The sequence below is a fragment of the Chiloscyllium plagiosum genome, unplaced genomic scaffold (genome assembly GCF_037043375.1).
Source record: "Chiloscyllium plagiosum isolate Xiang-an unplaced genomic scaffold, Cpla_swu_hap1 HiC_scaffold_10, whole genome shotgun sequence".
NCBI lineage: Eukaryota > Metazoa > Chordata > Chondrichthyes > Orectolobiformes > Hemiscylliidae > Chiloscyllium > Chiloscyllium plagiosum.
In genome coordinates this window covers 50,440,688-50,458,094 of record NW_028270148.1, presented here as the reverse complement: position 1 = coordinate 50,458,094, position 17,407 = coordinate 50,440,688, and the positions used below count along the sequence as shown (strand labels likewise).

General features: G+C 38.2%; 1 protein-coding gene across 4 annotated transcripts in view; it reads left to right on the top strand.

Moving 5' to 3' along the window:
• cenpf (centromere protein F) overlaps positions 1 to 17,407 on the top strand; it is a 106,647-nt gene that overhangs the window by 70,158 nt on the left and 19,082 nt on the right. For 2 of the 4 annotated variants that reach the window (XM_043695815.2, XM_043695814.2), the window contains exons 15-18: positions 2,818 to 2,991; positions 7,075 to 7,212; positions 14,024 to 14,176; positions 14,620 to 14,793. In XM_043695815.2, coding sequence (XP_043551750.2) covers positions 2,818 to 2,991; positions 7,075 to 7,212; positions 14,024 to 14,176; positions 14,620 to 14,793 — 639 coding nt within the window. The remainder of the gene's footprint in view (positions 1 to 2,817; positions 2,992 to 7,074; positions 7,213 to 14,023; positions 14,177 to 14,619; positions 14,794 to 17,407) is intronic. The other 2 variants (XM_087991327.1, XM_087991328.1) reach the window with 2 other exon arrangements.

Genomic DNA, 17,407 nt, shown 5'->3' with positions numbered 1-17,407 from the left:
ACACAAAGAGAGTGCAGTTGGTGAGAATATTGTGTTTTTACAGGTTATCAGCAAAAGAATAGTTAATTATTCACATGATTTTCTTATTCTGGAAAACACATGTTGCAGGCCTGATGACGAAGACGCCTTCATTCCTAAAGCGTAGTTTAGGTGAATTCAACAGCTGAAGTCGCATTCCAAATTCGTTTCAGGATTCTCTCGAAGGGATGGACTTTCTGCAGGTCATAAAGTTAGTTGCTTGTAGTATTTATACTGGGGTCAATTTGCTGGATTAGTGGACCCATAAAGGAAGAACAGATGCCTTTCTGCTCTTGCCATATCTTATGTTCTGCAGTCAGCCTTTAAAGATTGAAAAGGGACAAACATAGCTTCCTTATTATGTGACTTCTCACAACTTCAGTTTCTTTCTCAAATATAGTGAGGTATTTGGTTGATTAGCCACATTTTGTTTTACAGACACATCCCAAGGGACATTATGTTGATCACATCCTTTGTTTCAAAGGAGACCCATTCAATTTGGGAATGTTTTTTCATGTTTTCAGAATATGTGTGGTTAATATCTTTTCATTTCAGATGTTGAATTTTTCTGTTGGACGGTGAGTCAGTTTTTAAATACCTTCGATTACCATAGAAACAGAGAATAGGAGTAGGCCATTTAGGTCTTCAAGCTTGCCCCATCATTCAGTATGATTGTGGCTGATTATTCAACTTGGATTTCTGTTCACACTTTTATTCCCTTTGATCACTGTAGCCTGAGGAACTATATCTAATTCCTTCTTGAAAACATTCAATGTTTTGGCCTTAGCAGATTCCTCTGCAGAGAATTCCCCAGGCTCACTACTCTGAGTGAAGAAATTTCTAATCTCACTCCTTCTTTACAGCTCATTGTCCATTTGTTAAAGGAAATGTCAATTTCAAGAAATCCACATTAGTTAAGTTTGTTCATTGAAAATTTGGAATATGATGTCTTTATTGGGCATAAGAACAAAAGTATTTTTGGCTCAAGAGGTTCTCTAACATGGCCCCATTTCAAAAGTCTCATCCCCAAACTCAGCATCCACTAATTTCCCTGTAGAAGGGCGGAGGAGACTGTAATTGAGTTGTACTTTGCACATCCATAGTTCACTGAAGCTGCTAACCATGGAAAACCATGGAGCATAAAAGTTCCAAATATATGTTATGTGAAGCTATTTAGCTACACTATTGTAGATAGGATGAGAGAAAATTCTCATCCAATTTCCAAACTGTCTATAATTAATAATCTTTTGAAAGGAAAGTGCTCACGTTTTTAAACCCCATGTGAGGACAATTGGAGAACCAGCAGCAAACTTTTTGTGTGTTTAGAGCGATAAGATTGTTTATTTGCAAGTTCATTCTGGTATTTAATGCTACAGTGCTCACTCAAAGTCTCTCACACAAAGATGGTGTGGAAAATGTCTTCACTCAAATGTTATTTTTGTCACCCAGTTTTCTGTAATGTAACTTAAGCTTTATACCTTTCAGGAGAAGATCTAACTTATTGGAGTTCTTTGGGAAGTGGGTATCCTTTTAAACAGATAAGGGATCAGGAATACCTTTGAGACAAGTTAACTCCCTTTTTGGATTGTTAAAAGTAGATATGAAAGTGTAAAGAGTGGATAAACTATTTAAGCTATCAAGCTGTTTAAATTCCCTTTAAATTGAAGCATCTGCAATTTTAAAATAAAAACAAGTGCTTGCTTTAACACTGTTGGCATAAATCTGAAAGATTTTTAAAGGTTTTGTGCTTCATAACTGATTATCATTATTAAGGTTTGGTGTCTGTCAGTTCACAGTTTGATTGTTCAAAAGTTTTTATATGCGGGGTTATGAGTGCAAGTGTTTATATACATTTTTATATTCTGATAAAAAATTATGTACTTGAATGAAATGTGTGATTTTGAAAGGGATTAGGTAGTTTAAATCATTTGAATGTAATGAATGAGATTTTATCATTGATTGTCTATAAGAAAAAATTAGAACTTTATTTGAATTCAGTATGACTCCTGAGGTATGCCTGTGGTGGATACTGGGGTTGGCAATGGAGGATGTCAAGGCAAGTGTGTTTATGATTGGCTGTAGGTTGATATAAGGGTCATGAAAACTGGGCAGAGGGGCATGTATTCTCACGGGGGTGTGAGCGGTCATTGTAGGGTGGTTAGGGGCATATGTTTGCTTGGGGAGTACAACAGACAGTGATGTGGTTGGGGCAGGAGTTGTTATGGATAGAGAATGTGGAGACATGAAGGGTGAACAGACTGTTTTTTGTCTTATCTTTCAATTGGATTTTTTCTATGCATCTAGTATTCACATTGCTATGGCCGCCTCTGCACTATTTTTCAGGGGAGGTGAGCTCGATTTCTGTTAAACATCTGCTCACCTAGAGTGAAATTCACAGCTTCCAGGTGGTTTTCTCCTAAGTTGGGTTTGGAGAATCAGGAATTTTCCAACTTTGGAAGTAAAAATTGAGCCCTATTTGCAAATTTATTTGTTTCTATTCAAAATAGATAAATGAGCACAAGTATTATAATACAGGTGCTTTGTTTTTAAGCTGCTTTATTTTTATGATAAATTAGCCACACCATACGTTTAGGGAAACAGGAAAGCTTTGTGACCATGGTCTTTAACATGAACAGCATTCCTATTTTTTTGTAACAGAGAGATATATTGAGGAGAAAAACTCCTATTGTTTTTTGTAATAAAATATGAGCTATAATAATAGAAAATAATGTGGACGTTAGTTTGGACATGGTGATTTCAATGTGATTCTTTCCATTCTAAAATTGATTTTATCTCTAGTTGCAGCTAGAAATCTGTGAATCAGAAAAATACAAGTTAGAAAAGGATGTTGAATATTTTCAGAATGAACTACAGATCACTGATGTCCTAAAAAAGGAACTAGATGAACATAAACAAAGACTAAAATGCATTCAAGGAGAACATCAAGCTGTGCTTAAAGATTTACAGGATCAGGTAACTTATTGCACCAAATTAGGTTTGATAAAAGATTCAGTGCTAAGATAAAGCTCAAACTATTAATTTTGTGTTCAGAGATGGAAACCTTTCAAAATAAAACCCCTTTCTGATCATCCCAGTGCTTAACATCTCAAATTGCCTTTAGAACATAAATACTGTCAGAATCAAAATGTGAACTATTATGTATGAGCAAAGTCCTATAAGATGTAATGAGAGGAATGATTGGTTGCTACCAAATATAATGATGATTTAAGATGACTCCAGGGTTATGAAGGTGTGGGTATACCTTTAAGAGAGTTAAAAGCAGCAGAACTACCGGACCCAGCACCAAGTTTACTCAAAAATGGTAACAATGTAACACTGAGTCGAACCACTTGATTCGTTCGTTGCTTGGTGACAAAAACAAATTCGAATTCGGTCAATCAGTTTAAATTATATCTGAAATATATCAAACTCAAATCATGTTTGAATTGAGTATATTGACAATCTTAAAAGCCAATGACACAATCCAATGCTCTGGTGTATAAGACTGGGAAAAATTGAACAGCTGAGAGGAGAACTGATAAGCCCCAGCATGTAAAAATAGTTCTCTTAAAAGTCCCTTTTCGATCAGTACCTGTAACGCAGAACTTCCTAACAAGGAGAAAAGAAGACACGGGAAGATCCGAAGACAAGAACCTGCAGCTGCCTGGTTTTGAGATAAGAAGTGTTGTTTTGTAAATTTTTAATTGGGAGTTTTATTGGACTAGTATTATAGAAGGGAAGCTAAAAGATAAGTTATAGAAATAAATTGTAAATAGTTGTTGTGGTTCTGTTCGCCGAGATGGAAGTTTTTGTTGCAAACGTTTCGTCCCCTGGCTAGGCGACATCATCAGTGCTTGGGAGCCTCCTGCGAAGCGCTTCTTTGATGTTTCCTCCGGTGTTTATAGTGGTCTGTCCCTGCCGCTCCCGGTTGTCAGTTTCAGCTGTCCGCTGTAGTGGTTGGTATATTGGGTCCAGGTCGATGTGTTTGTTGATGGAGTTTGTGGATGAATGCCATGCCTCTAGGAATTCCCTGGCTGTTCTCTGTCTGGCTTGCCCTATGATAGTAGTGTTGTCCCAGTCGAATTCATGTTGCTTGTTGTCTGCGTGTGTGGCTACTAAGGATAGCTGGTCGTGTCGTTTCGTGGCTAGTTGATGTTCATGTATGTGGATTGTTAGCTGTCTTCCTGTTTGTCCTATATAGTGTTTTGTGCAGTCCTTGCATGGTATTTTGTACACTACATTAGTTTTGCTCATGTTGGGTATCGGGTCCTTCGTTCTGGTGAGTTGTTGTCTGAGCGTGGCTGTTGGTTTGTGTGCTGTTATGAGTCCTAGGGGTCGCAGTAGTCTGGCTGTCAGTTCTGAGATGCTCCTGATGTATGGTAGTGTGGCTAGTCCTTTTGGTTGTGGTATGCCCTCGTTCCGTGGTCTTTCTCTTAGGCATCTGTTGATGAAGTTGCGTGGGTATCTGTTTTTGGCAAATACCTTGTATAGGTGTTCCTCTTTATCTTTTTGCAGTTCTGGTGTACTGCAGTGTGTTGTGGCCCTTTTGAATAGTGTCCTGATGCAGCTTCGTTTGTGTGTGTTGGGGTGGTTACTTTCATAGTTTAGGACTTGGTCTGTGTGTGTGGCTTTCCTGTATACCCTTGTAGTGAATTCTCCGTTCGGTGTTCGGACGAAACGTTTGCAACAAAAACTTCCAGCTCGGCGAACAGAACCACAACATCGAGCACCTGAGCTACAAATCTTCGCACAAACTTTGAATTGTAAATAGTGTTTAGTTCATTATTTTCTGTTATACTTTAAGGAATAAAGTAGTTAATTTTTACTTTAAATAGTTCTTGGCCACTCGCTCTTTACAGATTACTGTATAGGATAAATCTTTTGGTGTTGCTGGTTTTAAATTAAGCAGGAGGGTTTACCCTGTGTTGTTCCACCAGACACCATAATACTTGGAAACTACTCTTCTTCAGAATAATGAAGTTGAAGGTCAATGTTATCGAATTTCTTCCTTCTTCTATTTACAGCCAGAGTGTTCCAGTCTTTAATTGTCCTTCTTCTCCGACATGTACTTTTCTTTTTGTGGCTCAATAGTAACCTCCAAATCTAAATTTGATTTTGAACCCTTAGCACATAATCCAGGCTGGCACCTTGGTAGAGTATGGAGGAAACTATGCACAGATAAGTTAATTCAGAGGCCTATTCAGTCCTTTGTTGGAGAGGATGAGATCTTGTGATACTATTCAGAGAAGTGGGAGCTTTCCCTGTTTCCAGACCAATATTTATTCTCATAGAGTCATATGGCACAGAACCAGACTCTTTGGTCCAACCAGTCTATGCCGAACACAATCCCAAACTAAACTAGCCCCACCTACCTGGGCTTGGCCCATCTCCCTCCAAATATTTCTTAATAACTGTAAGAAATCTAGAAATAAATCTAGAAATAAGCCTGAGTCTCAGGAGCACTGCATGATCCAAGGTACTTTCAGTCCACCATTTGTGTGTTCATATATCTTTTTGATTTATGGGTACGTTTCTGTTTGACCATGCAAGAAGCTGCAAGGTACAATTGCATGGGTCATGGTTGGAAATAGGTTATGGTCTGGATTTTATGCTTTCCTGTCAAAAAGGTTTTAAGGATTGGAGCATCAACCAACAGCAGAAGAGGCCCCCACCGAAATAGTCCAGCAGATTCCCTGCAAGAGCTGATGATGGGCAGTGGATTATCCTCCTTAATTGGGCCCCTTGATTCCATCTGAGTGCCCCTCCCAAAGTTATATTTCTCCATACAATAGTGTCCCTTAATGGCCTCTCAAGTTTCAGCTGTCCATCATCTTTACCATCTGAGAGGTTTACCATCATCTGTCCATCTGAGAGGTTCCTGCCATCTTAACAATTGACAAGATTTCCAAATGTACAAATTCTGATCCAACATGCATGATTCTGTTGAAAATCTTGGGAGCTGCTGATCTTTAATTGCCTTTCAACTTAGACAGGACTTGCTGTCCCAAGGTAAAGATCGTCTACCTCAAGTCTATTAATAGCTAATTAGCGATCATCTTGGCAATCTTTACCCCATTCTCTTAGCTGGGGTAGGGATGCCAGGGAACCTTGCACATTATGAAGAGGCTATGCTTATTACTGTACTTGTTGAATGTAGTCTTCGGGCATAAGATTTTAATTCACTTCCAGAATTAAAATTATCTGTTTGAATACAATGAGTATGAATCTGCATTCCACACTGTGGAATGAATCGGCAAGGGAGTGAATTATTTGCTGTTCCTGAAACTTTGAACGCAATAGACTGATGTCAAGGTTTTAAAAATGCCTCTCAAACTTTGCAGGTTCAGCAATAAGCTTGCCTTCCATTTGTCAGATGAATACACTTCTTTCATACTTGTTCTTCTTTAGCCATGCAGACTGAAAGTTTATTGTTTTGCCTCTTTGCTTGTGATATGTAGACATACTATAGGGGTTTTCATTCCCTGCTTATACCTGACTAGTAGTTAGCCATGAATAATCTGAATTAAGTTTGAAGGGCCTGTTTCCACACTGTAGGGAATCTAATCTAATCAAAATGCTGTTTCAGATTGCTTGGATTTTAAGTATTTATTTGAGAAATTCTTTGAAATAATATTGCTCCTGCATACAGTTTTGTTGTTATTTCTCATTCTTTGAAATGAAGTGAACAAGCTGCTTCCTTTTAGAAGATGAATTCTGAGTTCTCTAAGAAAATAAATATGTTTTTCGTGGGAAAGAATAGTAAAAGAAAAATACTTTTCCTAAATAGAACATTGCATAAATGGTTTTGTGAGAGATAATATTTATTTTTAGCTAATTAGTCGTCAAAGTTAGACTGGTGTAAATCATTCATTGAAATTTGTTGCAATTTGATTGTAATAATCATTTGACATGTTTTGGACTTTTCGGAGATTAAATGCTTGTTGGCTAGTATTTTTTTATTTTACTTTATCAGCCATTAGTATTAATGTCAGAGTACTTTGTACATACTTAATTTGACAAATATTTCCTTATCAAGTGCTGTCTTTAATTTGTTAGCATGAAGTTCAAGTACAGTCATACCAAAAGAAAATGGTCGAAATGGAATTACAGTTTACTGCACAAGACATGGAAATCAAAAAGATAAAGGCTGCAAAAGAAGAAATCAATGTTGCATTTAAGGATGCTATCTGCAAGGTAAAACATAATGGAATCTGGCCACATGCAACATATGTCTCTTAATGTAAATTGAACACCGTTAGGAGAGGTTAAATTGACCATGCCTTTTATCGTGCACAAATTCTGAGTGTCTTTCACTTGTGCACGTGTCCATTTCAAACTGTGATAGTTAGCCAAAGAGTACAATATAAACTAGATATTCCTCTCAATGTTTGGTAAAATAAATTATAAACCTAGTATATTGGATTTCTAACCACATTCATCTCAATCCTTTATAAATTTGTATGGTGATGTTTTGTGTGTAAAACAACCCCTTCAATGCAGCAATCCCCACACACCCAGTGCTTTCACTGTAGTGCACCAAGTTTGGCTAACTCTTCCTCATATTCCTAGTACACTGCAACAATTAAAGTAGACATTCAACAGATTTGTGTTAATTACATATTGAACTAGGCAATTAACAGATTGGTAGCATTACATACACCAAACTCCATTTCAGTTTTAAATTATAGTTTAGATAAACTGTCTTTGTCTTATCCTCGCTTCCTTTTGTTCAGCAGATCTTGGCACCACACCTTGGGAAGATATCTTAGATACCTTGTCCTTGGAGGGACTATAGTAGTTTTAGAAGAATGGTACTTGGACTTCAAGGATTAAGTTATAAGGAGAAATTGTATAAATTAAGTCTGTTTTCTCTAGAATTTAGAAAGTTAGCAGATGATTTGATTGGAATCTTCAAGCTATTAACAGGAAAAGACAAGGTAAAAATAAACTATTTCCACTGGAGATTCTAAAACTAGGGGCATAGTCTACAAATTAGGGTAAGATCATTGAGGAAAGATGTTAGAAAGCATATACGTTCTACATACACAGGGTGGTAGAGATCTGGAACTCTCTTTCACAGTCCACACTTGTTATTAGATCAGAAGTTAATTTAAATCTGAGATAGATAAATTTTTGTTAGCAGGTATGGGCCAAAGTCAGGTATTTGGACATAGGCCACAGATTAGCAATGATCTCATTAATGGAATTTGCGTCAAGGACTGAATGACATATTGCTGTTCCCATGTTCCTTTAACTCCCAAACTTGGATCAGAGCAATAATTCCATTATGATTTACCCTGTTGATTTGATTTATTATTATTGTCACATGTACCAAGATACAATGAAAAAAATTGTGTTGCATGCTATCTAGACAAATCATACTTTGCATAAGTACATTAGGATAATAGAACAGAATATAAAATATAATGTTATAGCCACAGAGAAGGTGCAGAGAAAGATCAATTCTCATGTATGAGAGGTCTATTCATATGTCTGATATTAGCAGGGAAGAAGCTGTTCTTGAATCTGTTGGTATGTGTTTTCAAACTTCTATATCTTCTGCCCAATGGAAGAGGGTGGAAGAGAGTATAACTGGGGTGGAATGGGTCTTTAATTATGTTATCTGCTTTCCTGAGGAAGTGAGAAGTATAGACGGAGTAAATGGTTGGAAGGGTGGTTTGCTTAATTGATTGGTCTGCATTTACAACTCTCAGTGATTTCTTTGTGGTCTTGGGCAGAGCAATTGCCATTGCAAGCTGTGATGCATTCGGATAAGATGCTATTTATAAAAATTGTAAGAGTCACGGTGGACATGTGAATTTCCTTAGCCTTCTGAGGAAGTAGAGATGTTGGTGTGCTTTCTTGACTGTAAGCATCGATGTGGACGAAGCAGGCCAGATTATTGATGATATTTTAGGACCTTGAAGCTCTCGACTACCTTCACATCATCACCATCAATATTGTTGGATGTGTCCTTCACTCCGTTTCTTGAAGTTGATGACCAGCTCCTTCGCCTTACTGACATTGAGGGAGAGATTGTTGTCTTTACACCGTTCCACTAAACTCTTCTATCTCTTTCCTGTAGTTTGGCTCGTCGTTGTTTGAGATCCAATCCACCGTGGTGGTGTCAGCAACAAATTTAAAAATGGAGTTAGAGCTGAATTTGGCCACACTCATGAGTGTATAAGGAGTACAATTATGAGGCTGAGTATGCAGCCTATCATACTTCGTTTATCAATTTACAAGGAAGATTTATTTTTGTAGATCTTTGATGCAATTTGTGTGGAATCTTTCCAGGCCCTGAAGGATGTGAGATTTGGTGAGAAATTTGAGAAAATTAAGTGAGATGATTTTTAGTTTGAGACTAATAGGTCAGATTTTCTAACCAAATGCTGAATGTCCAGACAAGATTCTGACTCGTGAAGGGCAAGAGTGGATTATCACCCTCCTTACTATGTAATCATGCCTCATTAGTATGCAGTCTCCTTTTTTCCCATTTGCCATATAGACACTAGACAGACATGAATGTCACAACGGGTATGCTTTTTCCTCTGGACCTCCATCTTGGACATCAATCTCAGAGTACGCATCATGAATACTCTATGTTCATGGAGAACTGAAGCCATCAAGTACCAGCTTCTCTATATCTTCATAGCATAAAGGTGGTTTTTCTACATTGTGATGGTTGTGTTCTTGTCCAACCCGGCATTATCGTGCTTTAGAACCAGTGCTTAAAGTGTTGGCGATGTAATTGCATCACAGCTAACACATTTTAAAAGTTCACACTTTAGGAACATTGTCCCCAACTTGTCAATCACTACAGCGAATTTGCGTTAACAGAATGCAACTTATAGCAGAATGTCCAATCCCCTTACAGTTTGCACCTGCACTGCAGTGCTGCACTTTGAAGTGCACTGGCATTTTTCATTGCAGTGCAGCATTGGGGATTGTGCATTGAGAAAGAGTAGCAGTGTCTGAGATCACTTTGTAAGATGGGCTGTGACTTTATGAATTGATGCTTAAAAAGTAACAAGTGCAGGAATGTATAATTGTGCAGTGATATGTCAGCTATGCCACGTATGTGGCATGAGAAATGTTGGATTGTCGATGCAGTCCCACAGCATGTGGTGAAGGGCAAATCAAGTCTACCAGCATTTGACTGGGGACATGGCTGTGGTTCAAAAATGGCACCAATGCAAAGGATCCCAATGAGTGAGTATTTGCTTAGCAGTACTTACATAATGAGGTGTATTTGTGGTAATCATCTGAGAAAAAACTGCTAGGCCTAGAGGGAAAGCATCCATGAAACTTGATGAAAATGACTCTTGACCTACTTGTAGTAAAATTTCACTCCTTTATATTTGCCTCGTCATTATTGATGTACTGATTCCCAGTGACAACGAACTGAACTCCCAAGATGGGTTTTCCTATGATGAACATTCTCTTAATCATAGATTGCAGGTTTCCTTCCTCGAAACTTATCTGCTTTTGGACTTTGTCTGAAAATGGGAGGGAGAATTGAATTCAAACCCTACCGTGGGTACTGGGGAATTTGCTTCAATTAGAAAGGAACCTGGAATTTTAAAAGTAGTACCAGTAATAGTGCGCACATAACTACAGGACTTCCCTAAAAAGACATGCTATATGCTATTCCAGGAAAGGAAATCAGCCACTCTTTTTGTGATCTGGTCAGAATGTGACTTCAGACCTACTGCATTTTGGTTGGCTTTAAACTGCCCTTTGAAGTGATATAGCGTCACCCATTTATAAGCATATGAGGACGGGTAATAAATGCTGACTTTATCAGGAATGTTGTCCCAAATGTCTCTTTTCGTTTTGGGGCACATTTGTTGCATTGTGCAGTTCTTTGCTGTATCTCCATGCATGTATGCATCTCAAAGGGAACATTGGTCACACAACCTATTTGTTCCAGAATGAGACATGAGATCCTTGCAGCCTAAAGGGAAGATTGACATAATATCTTGTGAATGAATAAAAACTGAGAGAAGGCCTGATTTTTTTTTTCTACCAATGATCGATTGAGAGTGTTTTGTCAAGTGCAGAAGGCCATTTCTTGACCCTTGACTTAATATTTAGTATTTCTTGATTTTTGTATACTTCATACAAAATTTCCAGTTTATGGCTTTGGTTTTTTTTAAATGTAGGTGGCAAAATAGTGCTGTCACTGATTTCATAAAAATCAGGTAAACATGACAGTGTGAAAACTGTAAGCTATAGAATCCCTACAGTGTGGAAACAGGCCAGTCGGCCCATCAAGTCCACACTGACCCTCCTAAGAGTAATCCACCCAGAACTAATCCCTTACATTTCCCCTGACTAATGTACCTAACCTGCATATCCCTGAACACAATGGCCAATTCACCTAACCTGCACATCTCTGGACTGTAGGAAAGAGCCGGAGCACTCAGAAGAAACCCACACAGACATGGCGAGAATGTGCAAACTCCACACAGACATCTTTACTCTTTTTAAGCTAAGCTTTTTTTTTGACAATAGTTGGCAGAAAGTAAGCTATTGGCTTTACATGTATTCCAAATTGCACGAGCTTCGAAGGGATGCAGGACGATATTGCTGAGATAACGTAATTTAATAATGGTGAAAAAGTTAATGGTCATTGTTGTTCAGTGCTGGTCTTCAGATATATGCAATTAAACATGAAAATGCAAAAGCTACTGTCAAGTGATTCTCTCCTCCTGTATGTTGTTGAAGCACTCACAGTATAATTACTTTTTTTAACAATCACTGAAAGGATGAGGACTTCCCTTTTCCTCTGTAATGTTACTGTTAAAGTCTGAAAAAGGTTGCAATTTGCTAATAATATGCAACTGTGTAATAGTATACATATTCATAACTATTATTGAACAACCACTTGGCCCATTGAAAATTAATTTTATATTTGTGTACTATCAATAATATAAATCTATTAATAATACTGTGAATTCATAGGGGAAAATATTCCTCTTATGCCGTTTGAAAAATTGGTTGGCACCTTGCTGACTTCAAATCTGGCTTCCCTGCAGTAATACTGCTGTGGTGGTGACCTTAATGACTTGAGATTTTATCATCTTGAGGGTGCAGGGATGTCCCTGCTAGCCATGCAGTTTTACCAGAAGAGGTAGTATTCCCCTTTCCTACCCGTTGTTAGACTGGCTGATTGTTCCCCAGGTGCATACTTCACAGCCACAGAGGTGGAATAAGGTTTTGGAGTGGTTAGTACCCCACCCATGGTCATATGGGAGACTGGACAAGTGTGTGTAGCAGGGTTATACGTTGACCAGCTGCTTTATTTTATGTAACTTCACTCAAAAACTTCACATGCTGGTGACGGGACATAAAACTTATCGTAATATTTCAGCTTCAAGTATGTGTTATTGCTTTTTGTAACCTTCGTAGAGAGAGCATTTTGAATGAATTTTAGTGTATGCCTTATCATCCATGAGAATTTCCATGTGACAATAGACAATAGGCAATAGGTGCAGGAGTAGGCCATTCAGCCCTTCGAGCCTGCACCGCCATTCAATATAATCATGGCTGATCATTCCTAATCAGTATCCTGTTCCTGCCTTATCTCCATAACCCTTGATTGCACTATCTTTGAGAGCTCTATCCAACTCCTTCTTAAATGAATCCAGAGTGTGGGCCTCCACTGCCCCCTGTGGCAGAGCATTCCACACAGCCACCACTCTCTGGGTGAAGAGGTTTCTCCTGAGCTCTGTCCTAAATGGTCTACCCCGTATTTTTAAGCTGTGTCCTCTGGTTCGGCACTCACCCATCAGTGGAAATATGTTTCCTACTGCCAGAGTGTCCAATCCTTTCATAATCTTATACGTCTCAATCAGATCCCCTCTCAATCTTCGAAACTCAAGGGTATACAAGCCCAGTCGCTTCAGTCTTTCAGTGTAAGGTAATCCTGCCATTCCAGGAACTGACCTCGTGAACCTACGCTGCACTCCCTCAATAGCCAGAAAATCTTTCCTCAAATTTGGAGACCAGAACTGCACACAGTACTCCAAGTGTGGTCTCACCAGGGCCCTGTACAGCTGCAGAAGCACCTCTTTGCTTCTATACTCAATTCCTCTTGTTATGAAGGCCAGCATGCTATTAGCCTTCTTCACTACCTGCTGTACCTGCATGCTTGCCAGATCTCTCTGTACTGCCCCTTTACATAAATTGATTCCATTGAGGTAGTAGTCTGCCTTCCTGTTCTTGCTACCAAAGTGGATAACCATACATTTATCCACATTAAACTGCATCTGCCATGCATCTGCCCACTCACCTAACTTGTCCAGGTCACCCTGTAATCTCCTAACATCCTCATCACTTTTCACCCTGCCACCCAGCTTTGTATCATCAGCAAATTTGCTAATGTTATTGCTGATACCATCTTCTATATCATTAACATATATTGTAAAAAGCTGTGGTCCCAGCACGGATCCCTGCGGTACCCCACTGGTCACTGCCTGCCATTCCGAAATGGAGCCGTTTATCACTACCCTTTGTTTCCTATTAGCCAACCAATTTTCAATCCAATCTAGTACTTTGCCCCCAATACTTTGCCCCCAATGTGGTGACTATTCGAGCTGTGTAATTGATATCTGTATCACCTGGAGTTGTCCCTGACTTGGCATTACATTTGTATTAATGATGGAAAATATGAACTTCATAATGACTTCGGTCAAAAGACGTATTCAGTTTTCAGTGAACTCTAGTACTTACTGCAGTGGTCACTACTGTTTCTGGCACTGCTGGAACTAGAGAGTCTCTAGCCAACTAGCTAATGTATTTCACTACATTGCTGGCTGCAAAATCTGGACCACTGTTATCAAATGTGTCTTAAAGCAATTATGTTAATAATACATGAAACTTTTTTTTTCCATGGTAACTTTTGATATTGTCACATCAAATGCATGACAAGATTTTGGCATTTGGTAAAATAATCAAACAACTGTAATGTTTAGTAATCAACCAAATTGCTGTCTTTCAGGTAAATGATCTGACAGAGAATAATCGTAAACTGCTGGATGACTTAACTATAGCCAATGAAAAGATTCTGAAAATGCAGCAGGAATATGATGTGGAGAAGAATTTGATTTCTGCACAACTTGAAGAGTTTAGAAGTCAGACAGAAAGTTTTAAGGTTCAGTATCATAAAATTCCAACAATCTGACATTTGCAAAAATCAAAGTTATCACCAATGTGATCAACAGTAAAGTATAAGAAGTTTGGATTTTTTTTAGTGCAAGCAATTTGGCATTTGTCCACAAAACTGTGATCAAAGTAAATATTTACAAAATAACAGCAGTATTGATTGTAGGAATGGGTTTTATAAAGTAAAAAAAAGACATTATTTTTACGATAACTCAGCCAGCTACACTGGTATTAAGAAATTAGTTGTGACTGCAGTCTTGAATCTAACAAGAACAGCATTTCTTTTTTTTGTAATAGAGGCAAGTGGAGGCTAATTATTTATTAATTCCTTGAAATGTCAGTTAAAGATTCAATACAAGAATGAAAAAATAGTAATAGAAGTAATATTTTAGATGTGTTTGTCTCCATTTTTAAAATTGCCTTTAATTTTAGTTGCAGCTAGAAATTTCTCAATCAGAAAAAAACAAGTTAGAAAAGGATGTTGGATATTTTCAAAATGAACTTCAGATCACTGATGTCCTCAAGAAGGATCTAGATGAACATAAACACAGATTAAAGTGCATCCAGGAAGAGCATCAAGCTGTGCTTAAAGGTTTACAAGATCAGGTAATATACTGTACCTAACCAGGACTGATAACGGATTCATCCAGCACTGTGACAAAAACTAAATACAGGTATCCCCCATTATCCAAAAGTAGATCGTTCCTATGAAACCTTTCGTAAGTTGAAATGGCATAACGCGAAGAAGCATTCATTTATATGGGATAAATTTTGTTTTTTTGTGTAAAAATGAAAATGCTCTTTGGATTTCTTTTGGTTAGCAAAAACAGGTACTAAGGTAGGTCTTTCATAAAAGCAAAGTGGTGTAAAATGAACTTTCAAAAAGCAGGGCATGCCTGTAATTAGTTTTGTGTTTAGTATTAGAAATCTTGCAAAATACAAGAACTGTCTATAGCCTTGTTTCACATAATATGGTGAATTAACTTTAGAATGTGACGACTGTCACATGACAAAAAGGAACCATTTTGTACAAGTAAAGGCCAATTATATGTAATGGGATGGATGGCAGGTTGTTTCTGTTTTTAGTTATGTTTAAGATGATCGTAAGCATAATACAACTTCCATTTATATGCAAATAATTGCACTATTCTCTGCCCAGATGAGAGTCAACATTATGAAATCCTTTTCTCTTTTTTTTGCTCTCTGACTATTCTGGTTTTTATTTACTCAATTTCAAGTACCCAAATGTGTAGGTTGCCTGTCATGCTTCAATTGTAGCAGCCTTACTTCGGAGACAGAAATTAGTTAGTTTAAAATCAATTTAGAGGAGTACATAATTCATCATTGCATCTCACCCATTTGCCGTATAGACACTAGACAGTCATGAATGTCACAAATGGTTACGCTTTTTCCTCTAGACCTCAATCGCCAACATCTGAGAGTATGTGCCATGAGTACTCTGTGGTCATGGAAAGTTGAATCTATCAAGTACCAGCTTCTCTATATCTTCATGGCATACAGATAGTTTTTCTAGATGTGTTCTTGTACAACTGCACGTTATAGAATAATTGTGCCTTAGAAACAGTGCTTAAAGTGTTGCCGATGTAATCCATTATAACCAACACATTTAAAAAATTTGCGTTTTAGAATCATTGTCCCTAATTTGTAAATTGCTACAGCGAATTTGCATTAGAGCAGATAGACCTATATGTCCGATCCACTTACAATTTGCACCTGCACTGCAGTGCTGCACTTTGAAGTGCACTGGCATCTTTCATTGCAGTGCAGCATTGGGGATTGTGCATTGGGAAAGAGTAGCACTGACCGAGATAATTTTGTAAAATGGGTTGTCACTAAAGGCCAGGTAAACTGTATGACTTGGTGCTGAAACAGCAACAAGTGTAGGAATGTACAATTGTCTTTGCAGTGAACTGTCAGCTGTGCCACGTATGTGCCTTGAGAAATGTTGGATTGTCAATGCAGTCCCACAGCATGTGTGCTGAAGGGCAAATCCAGGCTGTCAGCATTTGACTGGGGACATGGCTGCTGTTCAAAATGGCACCAGTGCAAGAGATCTTAAATAGCGACTACTTGTACCTATGGTGAGTGAGAGATTTGGGTAGCATGAATGCGAAGAATGCCATAGGGATGCAGCATGTACTTAATGAAGTGTGTTTGGGGTAATCATGTGAGAAAACCTGCTCGGCCTCGTGTAGAGAAAGCTTCCATGACACTTGACGAAAATGACACTTGACCTACTTGTAGTAACTTCAGTCCTTTACGTTTACCTCGTCATTATTGACGTACTGACTCCCAGTGAAAATGTTGCAGTGGAATATTAGTACAAATAGTGTTCCAGCTAACAAGTTTGCATTGCCTTTGAAAGATTTACAATGGTTTCAATGTTATTTAGTTGTCATAATTGGAAACTTTCATGAAGTAATTGCAAGTTCGTAGCAGAAATGATTTATATATTCATAAATTAAGCAAAGCAAACATTAATGGCATGAGCAAATGCTCTGACCAATATTGTAATCGCAATGTCGAACATTTGCTTTGATAGAGCATCATTAATAAAGAAAATGCCCCAAGATACTTCAAAAATACAAAGCATTCCCATTACTAAGCTTAACAGAGACATTGGAGATTGATAAGATGAGATGTTGGCCAATATGGTGAAACCCTTAGCCTTCTATCCAGGTAGTGTCTGCAATCACATTTTAAAACAGAGAAAAATATGCCATACTCCTCCTGAGTCTTGGAGCAGAATCTTCTGGGTGCTAAGGCAGGAAGGGAACTTGATTAACTGGTATAGTGATGGACCAAAACTCACCAGCTTTGTTTAAATTCAGTGCTAAACCGGAAGGCCTAATACCCACATTCTTGCCCTCTTACCAAGTAAAACCTGAATTGTCAATTAAAAACTGTAAGGATTTTGACCTACCTGGGCAGCTCCGGGCGGAATGAATAAGAGTTACTCTATCCATTTGGTTAACTGGAATGGGTGGGTGGGAAATTTCTGGGTGTAGAAGTGGGAGGGAGTCCCACAATCTTATGGTCAAATTGGCCAAATGTCATTTTTCATGGTCAGCTCGCTGATGAGAGCAATCCCTTGCCTCTCTGTAACTGCAGCCTCTACCAAGAAGATTTTATTCAATCATGGGACGTGGGCATCACTAGCTAGGACAGCATTTATTGCCCGTCCCTAATTGCACAGAGG